This window comes from Schistocerca serialis, chromosome 5 (genome assembly GCF_023864345.2).
Source record: "Schistocerca serialis cubense isolate TAMUIC-IGC-003099 chromosome 5, iqSchSeri2.2, whole genome shotgun sequence".
Classification (NCBI taxonomy): Eukaryota; Metazoa; Arthropoda; class Insecta; order Orthoptera; family Acrididae; genus Schistocerca; species Schistocerca serialis.
Genome location: NC_064642.1, coordinates 355,003,559 through 355,031,194, shown reverse-complemented (window position 1 = coordinate 355,031,194; position 27,636 = coordinate 355,003,559). Strand labels below are relative to the sequence as shown.

At 42.3% G+C, this 27,636-nt stretch overlaps 1 protein-coding gene across 6 annotated transcripts in view; it reads left to right on the top strand.

Moving 5' to 3' along the window:
* Positions 1 to 27,636, top strand: part of LOC126482392 (WD repeat-containing protein 37) — a 130,965-nt gene that overhangs the window by 18,180 nt on the left and 85,149 nt on the right. For all 6 annotated transcript variants that reach the window (XM_050106506.1, XM_050106501.1, XM_050106502.1 and 3 more), the window contains 2 exons: positions 5,419 to 5,621; positions 20,633 to 20,703. In XM_050106506.1, coding sequence (XP_049962463.1) covers positions 5,458 to 5,621; positions 20,633 to 20,703 — 235 coding nt within the window. In that variant the 5' untranslated portion in view covers positions 5,419 to 5,457. The remainder of the gene's footprint in view (positions 1 to 5,418; positions 5,622 to 20,632; positions 20,704 to 27,636) is intronic.

The following is a 27,636-nucleotide window of genomic DNA, read 5'->3' as shown; positions in this document are numbered from 1 at the left end:
ATGGCAAAGTTTCAAAAAATTGTCAGTGAAGATGGATAAAGTGTCTTTGGTTTTGCTTATGTGCTACTTCTAAATGTTTGCTCTCATTTTTACAATTGTTTGTTGTTAGTAGCTACTTGGAATTATTTCAACAGTGATCAGGCATTGTAAAGAAAAACACATTGTGGAAGAGATTTTAGAAATTGTGGAAAATAGTGTTATATCGATATTGAAAAACTTGAGTATAATTTTTCTTCAGTGGCTGACAGAAATTATGAACTTTACCAAAAAATGGATTATCTCAAGGAGGAAGATTTAGATGATGATGATGATGATGATGATGATGATGATGATGATGATGATGACTGTCAGAATATTAAAGTACTGTGCTGCACATGTTAGCCCTGTATTTAGCCATATTTGTAATTTTTCCTTTAGGAATGGTCAGTTCCCTGAGCGAATTAAAGTACTCAGTAGTAAAGTCACTTTATAAAAAGGGAGGAAGGGATAATGTAGATAATTTTAGACCTATTTCTATGCCATTAGTGTCTGCAAAAGTTATTGAAAACGCCATGTATGTGAGGATAATTGATCATTTTATATCACACAATTTGCTATCAAATGTACAGTTTGGCTTTAGAAGTCATTTAACAACTGAAAATGCTAATTCTCTTTTCTCTGTGAGGTACTGGATGGGCTAAACAAAAGATTTCAAATGCTTGTCATATTTTTTTGATTTAACTAAGGCATTTGATTGTGTTGATCACAAAATATTTCTCCAGAAGTTGGACCATTACAGAATATGGGGAGTAGCTCAGAATTGGTTCACCTCTTACTTCAGCAAAAGTTGGCAAAAGGTCATTATTCACAGTGTTAACTGCTGTGATGTGGGGTCTGAGTGGGGTCCTGTCAAGTGGGGAGTGCCCCAGGGATCAGTGTTGGGGCCACTTCTGTTCCTTATTTATGTAAATGATATATGCCCCCCAGTATTACGGGTAACTCTAAAATATTTCTTTTTGCTGATGACTGTAGCTTGGTAGTAAAGGATGTTGTGTGCAACAATGGCTTGGTTTCAAATAGTGCAGTACATGACCATGTTCATGGCTTGTAGAAAATAAACTAATGTTAAATCACAGTAAGATTCAGTTTTTACTGTTTATAACACACAATTCAACAAAACCTGATGTTTTAATTTCCGGGCATATGATTAGTGAAACTGAATAAGTCAAATTTCTAGGTGGTCAGATAGATAGTAAGCTGTCATGGAAAGCTGACATTCAGGATCTTGTTCAAAGGCTTAATACTGCCATTTTTACTATTTGAACGGTATCAGAAGTGAGTGATTGTTCAACATGAAAATGAGTCTACTTTGCTTATTTTCATCTGCTTATGTTGTTTGTAATTATATTTTGGTGTAACTCTTCCCATTCTAAAAGGATATTTTTGGCTCAGAAACGAGCAGTTCGGGCAATAAATGGTGTAAGTTCATGAACCTCTTGTTCATGAGTCTGGGTATTTTGACATATATATTATACAGGGTGGTCCAAAAGTCCGGAAACAACCTGATAAAATCCAAATGGAGTAGCAAACAAGGAAACAGAGTCCCTATGCACGAGGAACGGGAAAGGGGAAACTTTATAGGCTATGCCACCAACGTGGCGGCCATTTTGAAAGCTACCGTGTTGGATTCAACTCCAAAATTTCAAATGGGGATGTGGTCATCAGACAGATAGAGAATTTCACCAGAAAAACAATGCCGTTGTTATTTTAAACATAGCTTTATTCATTCTTGGGTTATACCCAGTTACATGTGGCAGTGTTTGGATGCTCAGCAGCATGTGTTGTGGCCAAAGAGACATTACGTCAATGTTACACAGTCCCAAGAGACCACCAACAGTCATAGGAATGGCTCGGTATGTTGTTCATTATGTTGGATTGTTAATGCTATCCTCTGAACCCAGTCCTGATGAACTTTGACCAACACATCTGTCTGAATTTGACCACACGCATCAACAATGCGCTGCTTTAGATGATGCAAATCCTGTATTTTCACAGAATAAACCAGTGCTTTGAGATGACCCCAAAGATAAAAATCCAAAGGAGTCAAATCTGATGAACGTGGTGGCCACTCCACGGCACCCCTACGACCAATCCACTTTTGAGGGAACTGCACATCCAGGTATGCTCGCACATTTTGTCCATAATGTGGTGCGGCTCTATCATGCTGGAAGAATTCCAGAAATGACCCCTCCTCCATTAACAACGAGGGAAACGCTTCTTCATTCAATAACCTCAGATAACTCTTGGCTGTTAACGTACCATCAATAAAAAACGGTCCAACGACTTTCGTACCCCACACACCACACCAGACCATCACTTTTTGTGAGTCGACCGTTTTGGAAGCATAAATCCAGTGTGGATTAGTGTCGGACCAGTATCTGTGATTCTGCTTGTTCACTTCACCATTGATCAAGAAATTGGCTTCATCACTGAGCTGCACCTGATAGGGGAAACGTGGGTTTATTTGCAGCTGCTGTGTCACCGTTTCTGCGAACTTTACCCGACAGTCTGCGTCTTCCTCGTTCAGTTGTTGGAGCAGCTGAATTTTGTACGGGTGCCATTTGTGCTGCGATAAAATTCGCAGTATGGAGACACAGCTAACCCCACATTCTTGTGACAGGCGACGAGTATTCCGTTGCGGACTCTTGCTAAACGATGCCAACACGCTCACTGTTGTTGCTTCATCGATGGCGGATTTTTGTCTTCCAGCCTTAGGTTTATCTCTGACAGAATCTGTTGCTCGCAATTTGGCCAAAAGCTTGGCAACTGCGCTGAGAGTGATGGGCTGTCTGGTTGGGTGACGACTGTTGAAATCCTCAGCAATCACCCGTGTGCTTCTTTCTCCTGACATCAAGTTGATTTCAATGCGTTCTTCATGTGTTAAGGACATTTTGTAACCTGTAAATAAGGAAACAATGATTAAAACGTTAGCATGAGTAAACGATACCTAACAGTTAAACACATGTAACATATCAGGCATGGAATAGTCACTTTGCACCATTTCAGACTCCATTTTATGACTTCTCAGTACGTAATACTCACGCTGCCGAGCGTCCCACTGCTGCCGCAAGTAATTGGCTGTAACCCGAGAATGAATAAAGCTATGTTTAAAATAACAATGGCATTGTTTTTCTTGTGAAATTCTCTACCTATTTGATATGTCACATGATCACATTCCCATTTGAAATTTTGGAGTGGAATCCAAGATGGCGGCTTTCAAAATGGCTTCCATGTTGGTGGCATAACCTATAAAGTTTTCCCGTTCCTTGTGTGTAGGGACTCTGTTTCCTCGTTTGCTACTCCATTTGAATTTTATGAGGGTGTTTCCGGACTTTTGGACCACCCTGTATATTCCTTACTGTCATTTCTTGTTAACAATATTAGCTTATTCCCAAGAATAAGCAGCTTTCACTCAGTTAATACTCAGCAGAAATCAAACCTGCATTTGGATCGGACTTCCTTAACTCTTGTGCAAAAAGGTGTGCAGTATACTGCTGCATCCATTTTCAGTAAGCTACCACTTGAATTCAAAAATCTTAGCAGTAATCCACGCACTTTCAAATCGAAACTGAAGAGTTTCCTCATGGGTCACTCCTATTCTGTCGAGGAGTTCCTTCAAAAATTAAGCTGATTCTTATTGTTTTGTTGATTGCATTTACTTAACCTCATGGACTGACTTTTCTCGGGTTCATGAACATTTATTTTTATCTGTTATTACTTCTATGTTGTACTTTCATGTACTCATGTGTTCTGACCTTGGAAATTTGCTCCTCAATTTGGTCATAAGGAACTTAATGTGTAAATAAAAGCTTGATTTTGCTATACTAATGCAAACACAAAGGAAAATGAACCACAAGAATTTATGCAGGCAGTTATCAGCAATGACAGTGCTGCAATCCTCGAAGTGCTTTGACAACAGGTCAGTGGTGAGTTGAAACTTACAAGGCATTTGGAACCAAGGATACCTGTAGAGGTTTGGAAAAGAATAATAAACGTACATTGATGTTTCAAGACCTGCTGTTATTGAAACTATGAAATTGCCGTGAGTGGTATTGACAGGTATGGTTTTTGATTTCAATTTACAGAACATTTATTTGAGCATGAAAGTGGACACAGCACATGTTTACTCAGGCCACTGATATGGCTGTAACCAATTTATGGCTGGAGTATGTGCATGAGGCAAAACATCTTGGGCTTCCTGAAAAGGAAACTTTGGATCTAAACAATTGTCATCAATATTTTATAGAATCGTGGTTTATGGTATGGAAATGGACTGCAAATAAGAGAGGCAGACTTTCAAATGAATCTACCCTGGTATATGTGCCTGCAAAGTGTAAAAACTAACTGCACCAATAGAGAGTATCGGGTATGGTTTTGTGAACCACGTTCCGTGCTTGGATCAGCAGAAGTTGGCATATACTAGCAAAACTCATGAGTGTAAAGCTAAAACGCACATGCAGTGTGCAAAATGTGAGCTCCCTCTTTGTATAGCAACAGTTACAACTACTTTCTACAGTTTCATACAAAAGTAAATTTTACATGAAAAAACAGTGTTTCCAGAATCTTTTCATCTTCATAAAGCTTTTCCTGATACATTTTCGTAACTGTTTTTACAAGAGTATCATTTAAATGTTCAATTCCTTTAAAAACAGATCTCACAATAAGTTTAGGAACACATTCTGAAAGCAGAAGAGTTAGACCTTTAAACCACAGTGTCCTCTGTAGTGAATGATTCATAACTTGGGTTTGGGAAGTCCAATTTTGGTTTCTGTTATATGAAAAATTTCCAAAAGTATATTCTGCTTGGATATCAAATTAAAAAAAAATGACATCCTACAAATGGAGATTAATGACCTAAAGATGTAATACTGGAGTTCTTAACTCTTGCTGGAAAGTATTAAATAAAGACTTAGAATATGATGAAATTTGTAAAAAAAAAATGAAGCATCAGCTGATTTGCAGATTTGTAATAAGAGTGAAGATAATTGAAGTACTTCAGACTGTCTGATTATAATGGATTTAATGTTTTACTTACAAACTGCTTATTATTTGTTTAACATGTTCTGTGTGGTGATCTTATGTTTTAAAAACTATTTTTTTCCATTCTTGTACAAGTAGTGATTGTGTGTGTTTATCTTAGTGCAATTCTTATAGTTTCTTTTGTAAATATCAGAAACTTTTCTGGACTGAAAATGATAATAGTGAGAGAAATATAGGTAACAATTGCAGAATACAAGTTAAAAGTGTTAATTTTGCTTTTTGTCTCTTTATAACTTATTTGTGGATGCTCAAAAATAATATCATTGGACTACATATTTGTAATATGCCCAGTACTTAATTTACGATACCAATAACCAGAGAATATATTTTTCATTCCAGTGAAATAAAAATTGATTGGCATCACAACGAAGAGGGAACATGCCACAGGATGCTGCTCAAAGCCAAATGGGTAAACCCCCTAAAAGCAAGAGAATAACAATTCCACGGGTCCAGAGCAACACAGATAATGAAAACCACCCAGCTCTTTTTCCTAGCTGGCGCTCAGATGTTGACTCTGAAGTGCCTGTACCACCCACATTTAGGTATGTCATTTCCATCCTGGCATATATTTATAATTTATGTTTTTGTTTTCTATGTGCATGCCTTGCCACACATCAGTATACTCACTCATATTCTTTGATGATTTTTAGCAGTGTCCCCTATTATCTTTGTTGAAAAGTGATATAACGAATTTAATTTTCTGGAAACTGCTATCACAGTACCATTGATGTTAATTTTTGAAGGCTTAATTTTATGCTATGAAAATGAGCTATTTTCCAACCCTTAAAATTTTCAATAACTAGTTCCTTTAGCAGTAGCATATACCAGTGAAAGTTATTGTAACATTTAGCTTCCATTTGCAGTGTAAATTGCTGCCTTGTGGAATCTTTAGGAATTAGGATTGTCCGATAATGACTGTTGATGCTTTTCTGACTCATGCTGTGTGCCATTACTCTACAGAACGAAGCTAAATTCAGCCAGTTTTCAATGTGAAATAAAATTTAAAAAAGTTACGTAATGGTTTGTAATGTTAAATAATATGAGCAGAATATTCTTTCTTCGCAAATAAAATAATCTTGATGTAGTGATATAATAAGCTGTTGGATCCACACGTGTTAGCACAGATTATAGTTAAAGTTAGTTGCATAAAACCAGATCACACTGTTTTGGTTACAGCACTAGCTTCATTTTTCTGGATTCCTTCAACCTCAGGCTGAATTGAGGATCTCAAACATTGTAATACTAATCAAGAATAAATCACATCAGTTCTTAAGTTCTCTCCTCTGTTTTCTCCAATGTTTCTTTGCAAAAGAGAGTGAAGGAGTTTTTTTTACAACGTGGACTGTAAGCAGTTGTGATAGAGAGAGAGAGAGAGAGAGAGAGAGAGAGAGAGAGAGAGAGAGAGATGGTTTGAACTCCATAATAGTAGTCTACAAAGTTGCAGCAGTAAAAAATCCTTAAAGTTTTTATGTGGTATTGGTTAGTTTTATTTGCACAGAAGATCAAATAACATTTAGTGAAATGGAAATTGATATCTATTCTTGGGTCAGAATAACAAAGTGATTAACATCTGACTGTTTGCAGGGCTGCTACCATAGCAATAACCGGTTGGAGAATGCGCTTGATCTATTTAGCTCACGATTATCAGATCACTTTGCTACACTGGGTAGTTTGGCCACTCACTTGCAGACGACATTTGTGGCTAGTAACATAACTTTTGTGATCTGTTTTTATTGTGTGGTTTGTTTCTCCTTCCAGTATGTGTATTTTATGCAACAGGATATCTGAAGCACACTGAAAATTGTGGTTGCTGAACAGAATGTTTAGTTAAATTCTCGTGTTTTGCAAGTTCAGACACAGGAGTGTGTGTGCTTGGCATGAGAAAATTTCGAGGAGAAGGGAGACAATGGTGCCCTTCAACAAGGGCATTTCAGAGAATTGCAGATGTTTTCTTGGTTTGCCAAAGTACTTGTGAAAATTTACGCAGAAAACTGTTGTTGTTGTTGTGGTCTTCAGTCCTGAGACTGGTTTGATGCAGCTCTCCATGCTACTCTATCCTGTGCAAGCTTCTTCATCTCCCAGTACCTACTGTAGCCTACATCCTTCTGAATCTGTTTAGTGTATTTATCTCTTGGTCTCCCTCTATGATTTTTACCCTCCACGCTGCCCTCCAGTACTAAATTGGTGATCCCTTGATGCCTCAGAACATGTCCTACCAACGGATCCCTTCTTCTAGTCAAGTTGTGCCACAAACTCCTCCCCAATTGCATTCGGGAGGATGACGGTTCAACTCCGTCTCCAGCCATCCTGATTTAGGTTTTCCGTGATTTCCCTAAATCGTTTCAGGCAAATGCCGGGATGGTTCCTTTGAAAGGGCACGGCCGATTTCCTTCCCAATCCTTCCCTAACCCGAGCTTGCGCTCCGTCTCTAATGACCTCGTTGTCGACGGGACGTTAAACACTAACCACCACCATCTCCCCAATTCTATTCAATACTTCCTCATTAGTTACGTGATCTACCCATCTAATCTTCAGTATTCTTCTGTAGCACCACATTTCGAAAGCTTCTATTCTCTTCTTGTCTAAACAATTTATTGTCCATGTTTCACTTCCATACATTGCGACTCTCCATACAAATACTTTCAGAAACGACTTCCTGACACTTAAATCAATAACAAATTTCTCCTCTTCAGAAATGCTTTCCTTGTCATTGCCAGCCTACATTTTATATCCTCTCTGGTTCAAATGGCTCTGAGCACTATGCGACTCAACACCCGAGGTAATTAGTCACCTGGAACTTAGAACTAACTAAACCTAACTAACCTAAGGACATCACACACATCCATGCCCGAGGCAGGATTCTAACCTGCGACCGTAGCGGTCGCTCTGTTCCAGGCTGTAGCGCCTAGAACCGCACGGCCACTCTGGCCGGCTTATATCCTCTCTACTTTGACCATCATCAGTTATTTTGCTCCCTAAATAGCAAAATCCCTTTACTATTTTAAGTGTTTCATTTCCTAATCTAATTCCCTCAGCATCACCCGACTTAATTCGACTACATTCCATTATCCTTGTTTTGCTTTTGTTGATGTTCATCTTACACCCTCCTTTCAAGACACTATCCATTCCATTCAACTGCTCTTCTAAGTCCTTTGCTGTCTCTGACAGAATTACAATGTCATCGGCAAACCTGAAAGTTTTTATTTCTTCTCCATGGAGTTTAATACCTACTCCGAACTTTTCTTTTGTTTCCTTTACTGCTTGCTCAGTATACAGATTGAATAGCATTGGGGAGAGGCTACAACCCTGTCTCACCCCCTTCCCAATCACTGCTTCCCTTTCATGTCCCTCGACTCTTATAACTGCCATCTGGTTTCTGTACAAATTGTAAATAGCCTTTCGCTCCCTGTATTTTACCCCTGCCACCTTCAGAATTTGAAAGAGAGTATTCCACTCAACATTGTCAAAAGCTTTCTCTAAGTCTACAAATGCAAGAAATGTAGGTTTGCCTTTCCTTTATCTTTCTTCTAAGATAAGTCGTAAGGTCAGTATTGCCTCACGTGTTCCAACACCAAGGTCGGCTTCTATGAGTTTTTCCATTCGTCTGTAAATAATTCGTGTTAGTATTTTGCAGCTGTGGCTTATTAAACTGATAGTTCGGTAATTTTCACATCTGTCAACACCTGCTTTCTTTGGGATTGGAATTATTATATTCTTCTAGAAGTCTGAGGGTATTTCGCCTGTCTCATACATCTTGCTCACCAGATGGTAGAGTTTTGTTAGGACTGGCTCTCCCAAGGCTGTCAGTAGTTCTAATGGAATGTTGACTACTCCCGGGGCCTTGATTTGACTTAGGTCTTTCAGTGCTCTGTCAAACTTTTCATGCAGTATCATACCTCCCATTTCATCTTCATCTACATCCTCTTCCATTTCCATAATATTGTCCTCAACAACATTGCCCTTCTATAGTCCCTCTATATACTCCTTCCACCTTTCTGCTTTCCCTTTTTTGCTTAGAACTGGGTTTCCATCTGAGCTCTTGATATTCATGCAAGTGGTTCTCTTTTCTCCAAAGGTCTCTTTAATTTTCCTGTAAGCAGTATCTACCTTACCCCTCGTGAGAAGCCTCTACATCCTTACATTTGTCATCTAGCCATCCCTGCTTAGCCATTTTGCACTTCCTGTTGATCTCATTTTTGAGATGTTTGTATTCCTTTTTGCCTGCTTCACTTACTGAATTTTCGTATTTTATCCTTTCATCAATTAAAATCAGTATCTCTTCTGTTACCCCAGCATTTCTACTAGCCCTCGTCTTTTTACCTACTTGATCTTCTGCTGCCTTCACTACTTCATCCTTCAGAGCTACCCATTCTTCTTCTACTGTATTTCTTTCCCCCATTCCTGTCAATTGTTCCCTTATGCTCTCCCTGAAACTCTGTACAACCTCTGGTTCTTTCAGTTTATCCAGGTCCCATCTCCTTAAATTCCCACTTTTTTGCAGTTTCTTCAGTTTTAATCTACAGTTCATAACCAACAGATTGTGGTCAGAGTCCACATCTGCCCCTGGAAATGTCTTATAATTTAAAACCTGGTTCCTAAATCTAAGTCTTACCATTATATAATCTATCTGAATCCTTCTAGTATCTCCAGGGTTCTTCCATGTGTACAACCTTCTTTCATGATTCTTAAACCAAGTGTTAGCTATGATTAAGTTACGCTCTGTGCAAAATTCTACCTGGCGGCTTCTTCTTTCATTTCTTAGCCCCAATTCATATTCACCTACTGTTTTCTTCTCTCCCTTTCCCTATTCTCGAATTCCAGTCACCCATGACTATTAAATTTTCATCTCCCTTCACTACCTGAATAATTTCTTTTATCTCGTCATAAATTTCATCAATTTCTTCTTCATCTGCAGAGCTAGTTGGCCTATAAACTTGTACTACTGTAGTAGGCATGGGCTTCATGTCTCTCTTGGCCACAATAATGCATTCACTATGCTGTTTGTAGTAGCTTACCCGCACTCCTATTTTTTAATCCGTTATTAAACCTACTCCTGCATTACCTCTATTTGATTTTGTATTTATAACCCTGAATTCACCTGACCAAAAGTCTTGTTCCTCCTGCCACCGAACTTCACTAATTCCCACCATATCTAACTTCAACCTATCCATTTCCCTTTCTAAATTTTCTAACCTACCTGCCCGATTAAGGGATCTGACATTCCAAGCTCCGATCCGCAGAACGCCAGTTTTCTTTCTTCTGATAACGACGTCCTCTTGAGTAGTCTCCACCTGGAGATCCGAATGGGGGGCTATTTTAACTCCAGAATATTTTACCCATCATCATTTAATCATACAGTGAAGCTGCATGCCCTCGGGAAAAATTACGGCTGTAGTTTTCCCTTGCTTTCAGCCGTTTGCAGTACCACAACAGCAAGGCCGTTTTGGTTAGTGTTACAGGACCAGATCAGTCAATCATCCAGACTGTTGCCCCTGCAACTACTGAAAAGGCTGCTGCCCCTCTTCAGGAACCACACGTTTGTCTGGCCTCTCAACAGATACCCCTCCGTTGTCGTTGCACCTACGGTACGGCTATCTGTGTCGTTGAGGCACGCAAGCCTCCCCACCAACGGCAAGGTCCATAGTTCATGGAGGGGAACCACTGTACAGAACAAGATTCGTCCAAGCTATGGTCTCTGGTAAAGAGGAAAACAAAGCAGTGAGTAATGAACTTGGACACAATTCAGTGAGGCGCTGTTTATCAACATATATATGGTTATTATGAGAGAAAAGAAATCTAACAATAAAAAACTTTTGTTAACATTTGTGTGTGCCCTAGGGTTCAGGTATCAAAAAATTAATGGAAAGAAGTGTTACTGCTGCAAGGCATTGTCAGGCACAATTTGAAGGCGCTATGTGGCAGAACGTGACTGGGATAATCCAGTAATTGTCAGATGAGTATATATTTACATTTGGAAGGACAGTGTCTCAAACCCACGTCCGGCCATTCAGATACAGGTTTTCCATGATTTACCTAAATTGCTCCAGGTAAAAGCCTGGATGGTTCCCTTTAAAAGGGCATGGCCATTTTCCTTCCTCATCCTTGACACACAGCTTGTGCTCGATCTCTAATGACATCAATGTCGACGGGATGTTAAACTCAGTCTTCTTTCATTCCAAGAGTATTCATGAAAGTACTGCAGTTCCCATTGGAAAGGGCACAAGAATTACTGCCTTCCTCTGGTTTCATATTGAAGTGTCTCCTGGCTTAGAGAATACGTGGCTACTACAAGGAGATGAATTGTGAGAGTTTTATTAAGAGGTTCATTGGAGAAATTATTGGAAAATAGAAATAGGTCGTCTGTCATCATTGTGGATGATGCCCCATACCATTCGTTTGTCAAAGATAAAGCTTTGATGGCGAAGAAAAAACATGACCCCATTGTATGCTTGAAAAAAAGAAAGTGGCGGTGGGGCAAGCTGATTTCAGCAGTATGTCATTGATGAGCTGGCTAGAGAAAACGGCCATAGAGGTGTTTGGCTCCCACCACTGCCACTTCAAAACTATTTAAATGTTTTGGTTGCAGATGAAGCATTACAGGACAGCGTCCCTCTGCAGGTCCGGGGGTTAGAATAGGCCCGAGGTATTCCTGCCTGTCGTAAGAGGTGATTAACAGGAGCCTCTCACTGAAAAGTGAGCCCTATGAGTTCAGGTCCCAATCTATGGTTTGACGTGCCACTTTCAAAATTTTACAGAAGTGCGGGCCATATGGGGAAGGATGCCTTAATGGTGCACGAGCTATCCATAGTGCCCTTAGATTCGATCTCTTCAATCTCATGTCATGGCTTTGCATCTCCACCTGCAATTGAACTATTTGGGCGAGGACACTTTCTGGTGTATGTCATCTTCTTCCGTTGTCTCCTGTCGTCTTTCGCCCCCATGACAATATTGGATTTCTTTGCACCCAATATCCAGCACGATAGCCAGTCCGTTGTGGTGGGGTCGTCATGTACCCATTGGGTGGCAGCCTCCTGACAACACAGGGATTGCACTGCTGATGCCTGAGCTGTAAAATCCCCACGTATGCCAAGGAGTAGAAGCCTGTCTTCCTGGGGCATCAGGACTCCTGGCAACAGAAATTATGCCAGTTGGCCTTTGCTGTGACTGGGTGGCACTTGTGGGAAGAGGTCTTGATTGGAGTGGGTGGCATCAGGGCGGATGACCCACAATGAAGCGGACTAAGTCTTCTCTTGCTGGTGACCGTACGGCACCAGCACTCTCTAAGAAGGGCAAGATCGAATACAATGCAGACAGGCATGACCCTAAGTCGTTTCCCTCCTTCGTTACAACATGGGAGGAATGTAGGGCTACAGAACGGAGAGAGAGCCATATTCGCCTCACTTTTTAGTCTGTAGCAGAACTGGTGGGGACTCCTTTCTACCTTTGAAGTCTCAGTTCTTCGTTGAACACCTTGAGGATAAGTTTGGAGAAGTGACAGCATTGTCAAAGATGCAAAATGGTGCAGTCTTGATTCAGACGGCATCCCCAGCCCAATCCCGAATATTACTCGTCTGTGAGAAGCTGGGTGATGTTCTTGTTTCAGTCACTCCCCATAAAAGCCTCAACATGTCCAGTGCATTATTTTCCATTGTGATCCCCTCTAGCAGTCTGACGACGAGCTCTGCGCCAATTTAGAACGACGGGGTGTTAATTTCATCCAGTGCGTTTACAGTTGACCCAAAGACAACAGGGTTGCTACAGATGCCTTTATTTTGGCCTTTGAGGGGTGATTCATTGCCTGAAAAGGTCAAGGAGATGGTTTACCGCTGTGTCGTTAAACCATATGTCCCTCCCCCTATGCGGTGCTTTAAGTGCTGGAAGTTCGGGCACATTTCTCCCCACTGCACTTCCAGTGTTGCGTGTTGAGACTGCGAACGTCCACTGCACCCAGATGATCCATGTGCACCTCCTCCTACTTGCATCAGATGTGGAGAGCACCACTCCCCCTGCTAGCCGGACTGCCCAGTACTCCATGGAGTACGAAACCCTGGACTGGTTGACTTACACAGAGGCTAAGCGTAAATCTGAAAGATTACACCCCCATTCGGTTGATGTCGACATATGCTGCAGCTACGTCGCCATCATCTTCCCAAGTGCGAGCGATTCCTCACTCTGTGCCACGAATAGTGGGCCCCACGGGCCACCAGAATACATCCGCCCCCTTGGTGGTAGGGGACTAATCTCCCTCCGTTGCTCCCAAAGCACCTACTTCCGGAGCAACCCCCTGCCCCCCCCCCCCACCAAATACAGGGGATGTCGGTCTCCTTCCCCACCCCCTCCCCCCCCCCTGCTGGAGAAGCAACAGCCTCCTCCAGCTCCTCTCATGAGGAAGTGGTCCCTTGAGGCCCTCTCTCCCTAGGTCTCCATTAATGCCACAGCGGACTCTCGTCAGTGGCTCAAGGAGCCAAAAGCTGCTGGACAAAGAGCTTCATGGTCTTCTTCCGGACCTGAAGCCACTCCAGAGAAGTCCTCCATCAAGCCCCTAAAGAGAAGTGAGAGGGCAAGCAAACAAAGAAGTCTGCTAAGAAAAATGACCCTCCGGTGGCCCCAACACCACCACTTCCTACCAGTTCTGCATTTGAGGATGCAGTGGAGATCTTAGCTTCCCCTGTGAGCCTGGAACTCACTGATGCCTCATCTAGTGTAGAAATGGCTACAAATACTAAATTGGTGGCAGCAGGTGACCCTGAGGCATAACCTGTCTCCTTGCACACTTCATGCCTTCCCAGCCTCATGATAACGTCATCCTTCAGTGGAATTTTGCAATTTTTTCCACCACCTGGCTGAGCTACGGCAACTATTAAGCTTTATACCTGCTTTCTGCATTGCCCTCCAGGAAACCTTGTTCCCGGCAATGCAGACCCCTGCCTTCTGCGGCTTAGGGGATATTACAAGAACCATAGTGACTATATTATAGTGTCAAGTGGAGTTTGTGTCTGTCCTGAACAGTATGCAGTGAACCCCCTTCAAAGCCCTCTTGAAGTGAAGTGGCTGTCAGGATAATGACGACACAGGAAATAACTGTGTGCAGTGTATATCTTCCTCCAGGTGTTGCAGTACCCCTGCAGTACCCCTGAACCATTGGTTGCACTGATTGATCAACTCCCTAAACCTTTCCTGCTCTTGGGAGATTTTAATGCTCATAACCCCATGTGGGGTGGCATCATGCTTACTGGCCGAGGCAGAGATGTCGAAAATATACTGTGACAACTTGAACTCCGCCTCTTAAATACAGGTGCTCCCACACATTTCAGTGTGGCACATGGCACGCATTCGGCCATTGATGTCTCGGTTTGCAGTCCTGGCCTTCTCCCATCTATCCACTGGAGAGCACATGAAGACATGTGTGGCAGTGACCACTTCCCCGTCTACCTGTCACTGCTCAGCATCAGGCCCATGGACGCCTGCCCAGATGGGCTTTTAACAAGGCAGACTGGGATGCTTTCCCCTCTCTTGTCACCATTGCATTTCCCCCGCATGTTAACATCGATGTGGTGGTTAAGCAGGTAACTACAATGATCGTTTCTGTGGCGGAAAACGTGATCCCTTGTTCTTTAGGGTGTCCTGGGGGAAAGACAGTCCCTTGGTGGTCACCGGAAGTCGCTGAGGCAATTAAGGAGCGTCGGCAAGCTCTACTGCGGCATAAACGACACCCTTCCCTGGAGCACATGATGAGAAGACGGTTTGTATCAACTTTTGGCGATATAAAGTGTTCCTTCCGCCATCCTTACATCTCAGTCCCGTTGTTTTCCCATTCGTGGACACAACTAAGTTTCTAGGGCTCACGTTGGACAGGAAACTGTGTTGGTCTCCACATGTCTCTTATTTGGCGGCCCGTTGTACACGTTCCCTTAATGTCCTCAGAGTTCTTAGCGGTTCATCTTGGGGAGCGGATCGCACTGTCCTGCTTCGCTTGTATCGGTCCATAGTCCGATCGAAGCTGGATTATGGGAGCTTCGTCTACTCGTCCGCTCGGCCATCCCTCTTACGCTGGCTCAACTCCATCCACCATCGGGGGATACGTCTTGCGACCGGAGCCTTCTACACTAGTCCTGTGGAGAGTCTTTATGCTGAAGCTGCCGAGTTACCATTGACCTACCGGCGCGACGTACTGCTGTGTCGGTATGCCTGCCGGCTGTTGTCTATGCCCGAACACCCCTCTTACAAGTCCTTCTTCGCCGATTCTCTCGACCGTCAGTACGGGTTGTATGTATCTGCCCTGCTGCCCCCCGGAGTCCGCTTCCGTCGCCTGCTTCGACAATTGGATTTTGCCCTCCCTACCACCTTCAGAGAGGGTGAGAGCCCGACACCACCTTGGCTCCAGGCTCCGGTTCGTATTTATCTCGACCTCAGCTCACTCCCGAAGGAGGGTACTCCGGCTGCAGTGTATTGCTCACGGTTTGTCGAACTTCGTGCTCGACTTGCCGGTCACACCTTTATTTACACCGATGGCTCCAAAACTGATGATGGTGTCGGCTGTGCCTTTGTCGTCGGGGCCGCCACCTTTAAATACCGGCTCCTTGACTAATGTTCCAGCTTTACGGCCGAGCTTTTTGCTCTCCATCAGGCCGTTCAGTATGCCCGCCGCCACCGCCATTCATCGTATGTACTCTGCACTGACTCACTCAGTGCTCTTCAGAGCCTTGGGGCTCCCTATCCGGTCCATCCCTTGATTCAACGGATACAGCAGTCCCTCCATTCTTTCGCTGATAATGGCGGTTCTGTCAGCTTTCTGTGGGTTCCCGGACATGTAGGAGTGCCTGGGAATGAGGCTGCGGATGTTGCAGCCAAGGCTGCAGTCCTCCTGCCTCGGCCAGCCTCCCATTGTGTCCCGTCATCTGACGTTCGTGGGGATGTATGTAAGAGGCTTGTGTCGTTGTGGTGGGATGCTTGGTCATCCCTCCAAGGAAACAAGCTCCGGGCAGTAAAACCGCTCCCAACTGCTTGGACAACTTCCTCCCGACCATCTCGGCGCGAGGAGGTCCTTCTGACCAGGTTGCGGATTGGGCATTGCCGGTTTAGCCACCGCTACCTGCTCTCCGGTGACCCAGCCCCTCAGTGCCCTTGTGGTCAGGCATTAACGGTGCGCCATGTTTTATTGTCGTGTCCCCGTTTTAGTCAATTTCGTGTTGTCCTGTCACTGCCATCTACTTTACCGGATGTTTTAGCTGATGACGCTCGAGCAGCTGCTCGTATTCTGCGTTTTATAACTTTAACTGGCTTGACCAAAGATATTTAACCCCTTTACTTATTTAATCTGCATCTTTGTCGGGTCCTTCTGGTGTCCCCCCATCCTCTTGAGTTTTAGCAGATTCCATGTGCTCCAACACCAGTGACTGGGCGCTAATGACCTCAGCAGTTGAGCGCCCTTAAACCCTACCCAAAAAAAAAAAAAAAAAAAAAAAAAAAAAACAACGGTTCCATGCCTGCGTTCGCCAGCTTATCAGAAGACGGAAACAGGAGTGTTGAGAGATAAGTCTCAACCGTTGCATGCCATACGTAGTCTTCCAAAGTCTGGGCAAAGATCAAACGAGGTTTTGGGTATCAGACCCCAACAGGTGTTCCTGGTGTTAACATAAATGGCAAGTTATTTACTGACGCAAATGTGATTGCCGAGCACTTTTCTGAACACTATGCTTGCGCCTCTGCATTGGAGAATTACCCTCCAGCCTTTCGCACTGTCAAATGGTGGATGGAAGGGAAAGTCCTCTTGTTCACTATATGCCACAGTGAATCCTATAACACTCCATTTAGAGAGTGGGAGCTCCTCAGTGCCCTTGCACATTGCCCCGACACAGCTCCTGGGCCAGATCGGATCCACAGTCAGATGATTAAACATCTCTCATTTGACTAAAAGCGACACCACCTCGTCATCTTCAACCGGATCTGGTGCGATGTGACCAATGTTCTTTGTAAGCTGCTGGAATGTATGGTGTGTCAGCACTTGGTTGGGTCCTGAAGTCACGTGGCCTACTGGCTCCGTGCCAGGGCGGTTTCCACCTGGGTCGCTCTACTACTGATAATCTTGTGTCCCGTGAGTCTGCCATCTGAACAGCCTTTTCCAGACGCCAACACCTTGTTGCTGTCTTTTTTTGCTTTACGAAAAGCGTAAGACACCACCTGGCGACATCGTACCCTTGCCACATTATATGAGTGGTGTCTCTGAGGCCCACTCCCGAATTTTATCTAGAATTTCGTGTCACTTCGTACTTTCTGTGTCCAAGTTGGTGCCTCCCTTAGTCCTCCCCATATCCAGGAGAATGGGGTTCCGTGGGGCTTTGTATTGAGTGTAGCTCTATTTTTAGTGGCCATTAATGGTCTAGCAGCTGTAGGGCCATCCGTCTCATCCTTTCTGTATGCAAAAGACTTCTAAATTTTTTACTGCTCCACCAGTACTGGCGTTGCTGAGCGGCCCCTACAGGGAGCCATCTAAAAGGTGCAGTCATTTGCTCTAGCCCAGAGCTTCCAGTTTTCAGCCACAAAGTCATGTGTTATGCACTTCTGTTGGTGTGAATGGGGTGCAGATCGCTCTATGCTGCTGCAGCTCTACAGAGCCCTTGTTCAATCCCGCATTGACTACAGGTGCCCTCAGTGTTGGTTTACTTGACCCACTGTATCACTGTGGCATTCGACTAGCGACGGGAGCTTGTAGGAAGAGTCCGGTGTCCAGCATCCTGGCGGAGGCTGGAGTCCCTCCGTTTAGGTCAGGTGTGCCCAACTGCTCGCCAGTTACATTGCACACGTTTGTAGTTCTCCTGCACATCCAAATTACCGTCTCCTTTTCCCACCCACGGCGGTTCATCTTCTGCATCGGTGGCCCAGCTCAGAGCTTGCAATTGCAGTTCGTATCCAATCTCTTCTATCTGAACTGGAGTCCTTGCCTTTACCACCTATACTCAAGGGCCATTCGCATATGCCTCCATGGTCTACGCGTAGGCCGCGGCTTCGCATAGACCTTTCACATGGTCCAAAGGACTCAGTTCACACTACGGCTCTCCGCTGTCACTTCCTCTCGATTCTTGACATGTACCGAGGCCATGAAGTGGTTTACACTGATGGCTGGAAGGCTGATGGTCACGTCAGCTTCGCGTATTTCCATGGAGGACTTATTGAACAGCGTTTATTGCCAGATGGCTGCAGTGTTTTCACTGCAGAGCTGCTGGCTATATCTCGTGCTCTTGAGCACATCTGTTCGTGCCCTGGGGAGTCATTTCTTCCGTGTGCTGACTCTTTGAGCAGCCTACAAGCCATTGACCAGTGCTACCCTCGTCATCCTTTGGTAGTGACCATCCAGGAGTCGATCTATGCCCTGGAATGGTCCAGTCATTCAGTGGTGTTTGTGTGGACTCCAGGACACATCGGAATCTCAGGCAGCGAACTTGGTGACAGGCTGGCCAAACAGGCTACACGTTAACTGCATATGGCGTTTGGCATTCCAATAACTGACCTATGTTCGTTTTTACTCCACCAGGTTTTTCTGCTTTGTTAGACAGGATGGGATAGTCTCAGTATGCACAACAAAGTCCGTGCCATTAAGGAGACTATGAATGTGTGCCACACCTCCTTGTGGGCCTCTTGCAGGGACTCTCTGGTTCTCTGCTGGCTCCACATTGGCCACGCTTGGGCGAGCCACGCCTACCTCCTGCACTGTGAAGACCCGCCCTAGTGTCAGTGCAGCGTCCAGTTGACGGTGGCCCATATTCTGGTGCACTGTCCCACTTTGACTGCCCTACGACAAAATCTTCGGTTACTGAACTTGTTGCTGCTAATTTTATCTGACGCCTCATTGGCTGATTTAGATTCACGTTTTATTCGTGAGGGTGGGTTTTATCATTTGATCTAAGTAGTAGCGCATGTCCTTTGTCCCTCTGTGTCCTACATCCTAGTGCTTTTAGGGTGGAGGTTTTAATGTGTTGCAGAGTGGCTGGCTTCTCCTTTTTATTCTCGTCGTCAGCCAGCCGTGGTAGTCTGTTTTGTCGTTTTAATCTCTTCTACCTGTTTCTTGCATTTCTGTGGTTTTCTTGTCCCCTTTTGTCCATTTAAGTGTTAGTTGCCCTTCCATTGTTCTTGTGGTTTTTCCTTTCCCTCCGTTTTGTGTTGTCAGTCACACTTGTTTTATCCTCACCCTTGTGGCATTGTTTTATTCGGAACAAGGGACCAATGACCTAGCAGTTTGATCCCTTCCCCCCCTTTTAAACCAACCAACCAACCAAAGCTTCACTGTGGCAGATATTCAAAAATTGTTAGAGGAAACTTGGCACAGAGAACTGGAATAATTTTGTACATAATATGGAAAAGGGTCTTAAAGAAGTCTGAAATGCTGAAATGAAATTATAGCAAAGTTATAATTATGTTTACAGATAATTAAAGTAACTCATCCATAGAACGGTTAATTACATGGTCGGGGAAATAAGTGACACCCAACAGAGTGGCATTCACCCTTTGCCATAAATTATCATATTTTGAGTGACTGACTACTGTTGCCCTTCCAAAACAATTCTAATCTCACTACTGAGAAATGCCCTCCTGCATAAGCACAAGATACTAAATGCACACTACAGTGATTTGTAAGTACTTAAACACTTATTGTTAATGTAACACATTTATTGTCATAGTCACGTAAAGGATTTACATCAATTTGAGCACCCCTTTTGTATCAGTGATGCCACTTAATTGTGAATCATACTGTTACATTTATTAAGGCTTGCAAATAATAGTGTGTTTCTTGAGTGATAAAGTTATTATGACCATGAAAAGTGAACTCGGTATTTCATATTAACAGGGTGTTTGTGAAGGTAGTCATTGTAGAGCCAAACAATTGTTTCTTGAGCAGCCATACTTCATGCATACATATTGGCCAATTGGCAACAAAGCCCCCTTCCATTCTCAGCTATGTTTTGCTGTCAATCAGTTTGTTATTCTGATCCGGGTAATAAATGAATGCAAGCAATTTGCCATGGAGGCTATACAAAGAATTATTGCACTGAATTTAAAAGTTCATATTTTCTGAATGTCATCATTGTACCGTAACTGAATCACGTCTGCTCCCTGTACTAAAAGTGCCTTACATACACTTTGTCCATTGTGTTTAATTTGGTTGGAATCCCTCTTACTGTACTCTTAATTTCCTTCATTACCAGAAATAATTTCACAGCAGAGGGGGACACAGTATTTTGTTTGCTGAATAGCCTCTGCAGAATGGTAATGGTAACTTGTTTACCATTTAGGAAATTTGGATATTTGTATCTCTTACCATCGTATGGAGCACCCTTACCTATAAAACTGCTCTTTAGAATTCAACTTTTGTCACTATTTAATGCCAGTAAATGGTGTCTTCTTACTGGTACCCATACTATTGTTGCTTTTCCTACAGCCCCGTCATACTTTCTCTTGTAGTTCGCTGTTTTTTTTTTGTCATACTATTACTCTGTTGTCTTACTATTACTCTGTTGTCTAAATGCATATCTCCATAGCATTTTTTTCACTTTTACAGATCAAGACTGCATGATCTGTTCAACCAGATAGAGAAAGAATTTGAAGCACTTTACACAGAGAATTTAAATTGTGAGTATACACTTTTTCACATTGTTCTCATATCATATTACTATTTAATATATGTGTTGCCTGTAACAATGTTATTGACTACCACCCAAATATCATGCAAATCATATTTTAGCTTGTTTGCATTAGTACAGATAAAGACAGAAAATGTTTATTTTATTGACCAGATAAAATTAATTGCAGTATCTGACTGGAAAATCAGCTATGAAAACAACAGAAGTTACGTGACTGCAGATACAATAATATTATGAATTGTGTACTGAGAATGGAAAAATTGGAAAAAATGAATGTCACATTGGTATAATACATTTAAAAATGTAAGATAAACTTTGCAGTCACTGGCAACTAAAGTGCGCGTCATGTATCTTGGCGGCCGAGTTTAGGTTCGTTCTGCACATCTGACGTCACAAAACACAGTCAGCCAATGAACAGAGAACGACGTTGCCAGATCTCGACATCAGTGCAGAGCACGGACGAGTGTCTTCAGTTTTAGAAACGTTCAGTCATAAATAAATTAATAGAACAAAAGCAATGTCTTGATAGCAGACTTTCTTTTACAGAAAGTATGGAAAAAGCGTTCTTTATACCAGTTGATTCATATTCTATTAATTAATTAAACCAAACAAGCAATAAGACCCCTAATTCAGGCGATAGCAAGGAAAGGTGTTTGTTTCAATCTCACGAACTGCTTTTTCGCAATAAAGAACAGCGGTAATTGTTTATTTCGTATTGTACTTCGACAACGTGTGAGCAATTTGTAGTCATACCAACAGTGTTTATAAGTAGTTGCGTGAGGTGTTAGAGTCCTTATGGAGCTACACTGTTCGATGAGCTGAGGTAGCGGAACGGTTAAGGTGTTGGGCTGCCAAGTGAAAGGTTATGAGTTCAAACGTTGTGCGGTGCTTAATATTTTCTTTATTTAAAAACAATATTGGAGTGCCTTACTTCACGAATTTTATTCGTTTGAATGAAATTTCTAGTGCTTTGCCTCTTCACTAACTTTTTTGCTGCTGCAGACACGTGCTCCCCGCATTCCGCGCTGTGCGCGATTTTGTCATCACTGCACTTCTCGCCTGTGCAGACACATGGTGTTCCCACTGCTTTGTCACACTTATCATTCGATTTCACAAAAACTATTTGGCCAAAAATTTGATTTTTACATGTCTTCTTGCCTGATACCTTCCCCCCATAAATGACTTAATTTTGTTTTGATGTGCAGCATTAAATGTAGTAAACCATTGCACGAAATTTTGAAGAGTTTGCAGAGGTAAAAGTCCATAGCGTATACTTTCCGTATGGTCGATTTTAGTTGCCACAATGTTGAGAATGAAATGTGGACAAGATACCTAAATTTCATATAATATTTACTGTATAACAATATCTCATTTAATTTAAGTTCCACATAGGTGTCGTATGTAGTATTGAGAAATATTCCGTCTTTCGCGACTGTAATAAAAGTTTTATATACACATGGCGCGTTTGGCTTTATTTTAAAGCACTTCCATCAGTGAAAGGTATGGCACATACACAATGGTATTCATGTTCTATTTCTTGTTTTTGTTCCACAGTCGCAATTTTACCAATGGTATTGAAATATATCCCTCTTCTGCAACTGTAATAAGCGACTTATTTAGACCAGACGCGTTTCTCTCTTTTGAAGCATCATAAGAGGACTGTATTTTGTGTCCTCCATTGCCAAGTCACCTTTCGTAGTTTTGTGCTGCGGTAGCACAATATTCAACGTTTCTGTTGGCTCATCAGTGTTTTAGCAAATAAATGCTGTTTGTGTGTGCCACACACAAAATTATATTTGACATAGCTCTGAGCACTTCACTGACAGACGGTATATTAAAGTCCTAATGTTTTTGTAAGTACAAAGTTTTGTTTAATGTATTTTGTCTACTTCCTTTTGATTGATTGAAGTGCTTTAAAATAAAGCCAAACGTGCCCAGTGTAAGTAAAACTTTTGTTACAGTTGTGAAAGGTGGAATATTTCTAAATATTACGTATGACACTTATGTGGTACTTAAATTAAATGAAATATATAGGTATCTTGTCCACATTTCATTCTCAACATTGTGGCAACTAAAATAGACCATACGGAAAGTATACGCTATGGACTTTTACCTCTGCAAACTCTTCAAAATTTCGTGCAAAGGTTTACTATATTTAATGCTGCATAATAACTGCGTTGAACATCGAAACAAAATTAAGTCATTTATGGGGGGAAGGTATCAGTCAAGAAGATAGGTAAAAATCTAATTTTTGAGCCAAATAGTTTTTGTGGAATCGAATGATAAAGAGTGTCAAAGCAGTCGGAACACAATGTGTCTGCACAGGCGAGCAGTGCAGTGACAAAATCGCCCACAGCGCGGAATGCAGGGAGCATGTCTTTGTAGCAGCGAAAGGGTTAATGCGGCCGTGGTGGCTTTACTTCTTCAACTGCGCGCTCCCCCCCTACACGTAAGCTTGCGAACTATGCTATACTATGGCGCTGCTTCTATTGGCGCCTGCGTCGTGTGCAACTGACGACGCAGCAATCTCCAGCATCTGGGCGGGCATGCGCGAGCCGCCAAGATAAAAGAATTGAACTATAGTTTAGAATAAAATGTGTAACTCCTCATGAAGACTGTAAACTGATGAGCCGAATATTATGACCACTGCCCACCACAAGGTTATAGGCTGCCTGGTGGTGCTGAGGGCATATGATATGTTAACAGAAGTATATGAGTAGAACAGTGACAAATGAGGAAATATTCTAGCAATGATAAGTGTTGTAAATGGTGGAAATCCGCCGATTTGAAATGACTTTGACAAAAGCCAGATTGTTGTATCCCTGTGCCTCGGAGTGAGCAACTCGGAAACAGCAAGCTGATTGGCTGTTTCCGTGCTACTGCTGTTAGGATGTACAGAAAGTCGTGGGAGAATGCTGAAACCACGAGTAGGCGACAAGAAGTTGGTTATCCATACTTCATCACAGAACATAGGGATCGGAAGCTTGCCCATGCTCTAAAGCAGGATAGGCAGCAATCTGTTGCAGATCTGATGACAGAGTACAGTACCGGCACAGGCACAAGTGTTTTGGAACACGCCGTTCAGCAAACAGTATTGAACTTGGTATTCTGGCTCAGAGGATCCCTACGTATTTCCATATTGACTCTACAATATATGTCAATTATGATTACAGTGGGCGCAGTATCATTGGGATTGGACTGCGGATCAGTGAAATCATGTTGCCTAGTCAGACAGTTCTCATTTATTGTTAAACAAGGTTGATGGTCATGTCTAAATATGCTTCATGTAGGCAAACAGCTGCTCGAAACATTCAGCACGTTGGTGGGAGACATTCACCAGGGCTTCCATGAAACCTGTGGTTGTAATTGAAGACACCATGACAGCTGTGTACTATGTGAACATTATTAGCGACTACCTGTAACCCCATTATGTTTGACGTCTTCCTCAACAGTGATGGCACCTTCCAGGAGGGTAACTGCCCCCCAAGGCGAGAATCATGCTGCAATGGTTTGAGGAGCATGATAGTGAACTCAAGCTGATGTCTTGGCCATCAAATTCAACTTATTTGAATCCAGTGAAACCCAAGTGGGATGCTATCGGGTGCCAGCTTTGTGCCCATAAACCAACCAACCATAAATTACGGAAATGTGTGACCTATGCTTAGACATTTGGTGCCACAAACCTCTGGAAACTTATCAAGTACTTGTCAAATATATGGCATGCAGAATCTCTCTTGAATTGTGTTCTAGAAGTGGACCAGCACACTTTCAAGTAGGTGGTCATAATGTTTTGGCTCACCAGTGTATGGATTTGCATACAGCGTGTATAGACGTGAAGGAGCAAAATTCAGAAGACTGATACCATTGGTCACTTACTGCTACAGATGCCGGCAAGAAAAATAGTGTAAATTTCTGGACTACATATGTTTAATTGTTTTGAGGACAAGAGGCCCCACATCTCTCTAACAACTGAGTTTACATGGTGAGTGTACAACCCATCTGAAAAAGTGTATTGATGCAGTATAAGAGGAAGGGGGTAATTTTCGCTGTATTTGTAATGTTCAGTAAGCTAGCTGCCAATCATATACAACCATAAGCTCTGAGTGCATATCAGCACCCATTATTTGGCACAAGAGTGGAATATTTTATATTACAAGGAATTGGGATCTTCGATTAAACCTCAAGATTTGTTGTACTCTAATTGTATAAGTGACATTTGATGAAAACCTGTTTATAGTGTGCAATGTGTGGTGAACATGTCATACCTGGATCATATTGAGCCAAAGTTGACTTTTAATTTTGTAGCTGATTTGGCACAAAATGGTTTTTAGCTGTTGTTTACAAAATGGTTTATATTTCTTCTTCTTAAAATACTCCAATCAGTGTACAGTTCCACCCTCTTTACTAAGAAGATACTAGATAGACTTCCTAGAGCAAAAGCTCTTTGAAGAACTACTGTTTGTCCATGATAAGTTGAATATTCATGTGGTGATTGTCTCAGGAGTGGCAGGTGGTGTGCCTTACACCCCCTCCCCCCTCCCTCCCAATTAACTTCAAAGGAGAGAGGACTGGTTACAGGAAGGCAGTGAAGACTGCTTGCCACAATCCTGGCACCATTACTGTTAACAATGTGCACAGTGATACTTCTGGCATCACTAGTAAAATTGTCAAATTATCATGGACAAAGAGTAATAACTGTAACAGGATGTGTGTCAGTGTGTTTCTGAAGCTACGCAATTATACTATTTTATATTCAGAAAAGTTTACTCTGTGGTAGAGGAATGCTGGAATGAGTGAAGTGACGTTTAATTTCAGTAACAAAATTTTCTGCTTTGGAGATTAGAGAGTAAACCTGCATAAGCTTAAAGAACAGTGGGTGGAAGAAGATTTGTGTTGATGTAACAATGATGAACTCGAAAAATTGGTTACTTTTACACTTACATTTGGTTCCCCAGTATTACTAGAATTCCCCATCAGCTTATCTTTTACTCTCCAGTTAATGAAATGGCTTCAATATCAATGATGTGGATGTGTTACCATATATCCAAAGACCATTTAACTTTGGTGCCAAAGACCCCACATGAAACAGCAGTGACATCTTGGTAACACAAATGTGCTGCTTGGAGCGAAGACAGGCTATTATTTTCTGAGGAGAAAAAATCCTGAAAAATAAACATCATTCAAGTGACTGTCACAATCCCAAAACAGAGAAAGCTATCGGGCTCAGAAATAACTGTAGTATATAATTTAATGTGTTGCATTGGGTGGAAAAGCTCAGCTTAAATCAGCACTAACTTCTTTTACGGCACTTGAAAAAGGTAGCTCTAAACACACACACACACACACACGGACAGATGGAGATCGGAATGTAACGCACGATAATTTTTTTCTCCTCTGGTATTGCAGCTTGAATGTTGAAATTTCACAATGATATAGTTTGAAGTTTGTGCTACAGAGTATATTTTGTTGTCATATGCAGCTCTAGAGAGAGAAGCGTGAACTGTGAAACAAACATGGCACACATGTTATGTTGTCAACTTGTGAAGAGCACCAAAGTGTAGTTTGATATCTGTCAGCCGAATGTAAACTGAGTGAAATTCACTGGGGCGTGTATGGGGCGACCTTATGGACCATAGTAATGTCTCCAGGTGGTGTGCACATTCTTCCAAGAGGGTAGTGTGAACATTAGTGATTCACCACGCTCTGGGTGGCCGGTAACAGCTGCAACCATGCAGAATGTCGGAGCCATTGGGGCAGCTATTTGTTTGGTCCCATGAAGAAATTGCTGCCTGGCCAACTCTTTGTGATAGATGCAGAAGTGAAATCAGCAGTCTGCGGATTGCTATACTCCAAGGAATTGGACTTCAACAAACAGGCTCATTGAAACTGGTACCACAATGGGAGAAATGTGTTGAGAGCTTCGGTGACTAAGTAGGAAAGTAGGTAATAGATGTAAGTTAATTTGTGATTTTTATTTATTTATTTTTTTGTTTTGTACATATTAAACGTTTTGGTAATAAAATCATTGTGCGGTACTTTCTGATCTTTCCTCGTTAATATGTTAAAAAAGAGGAGGAAGAAAACAACCAAAAGAAAGGCAACATATCCATTAGAGCACATGCCGTTGGTATTATCTGATGAGATGGAAGTGGACCTGACCATAGAAAATATCAAGGTTGACATCTGCCAGACAAAACTTATAGTCTGCCAACCAAATCGTCACCCACCCTGCCCCTTCCCAAATTCCCCCCTCCCCCCCAACCCCCCCAACCCCCCCTGTCCCCCCAAGCTGCCTTACTTGTAAAGTGATTACCATATTCCAGCAGGTAATTAATGAGTTTGGATGCCTATGGAGAAACTAGGCATTTGCAGGAGGGAAGACCGTTGGGCTTGATACATTTTAAAAATTATCAATAAGATGCTATGTTCTTCACAGAAATTATCTCGTTGGGGCGAGAGCCATCTTCATGTCAATATACATTATTTTCTGTTACCAACAAAAGCTATTACAGCCATTTCTGAATCCAATTGGGCTGCTGTCAGTGTGTTCTTGTTGTTGTTATCTTTATTTCAAAAATGATATGCAGCTCTCCATGGAAGTTTATCCTGTATAAGCCTTTTCATCTCTGCATAACTACTGCAACCTACATTAATTTGAACCTGGTTATTGTAGTCAAGCTTTTGTCTCTTTCTACAATCTGTACCTCCCATGTTGTTCTCCAGTACCAAGTTGATGATTCCACGATCTCAAGATGTGACCTGTTAGCTTTGTTTGGTCAAGTTGTCCCATGCATTTCTTCTCTCCTCAGTTGATTTCAGTACCTCCTTATTAGTTACCTGATATCTACACATTTCATCTTCAGCATTCTTCTATAGCACTACATTTCAAGTCTGAACTATGTGTATTAAATAGAACAGACAC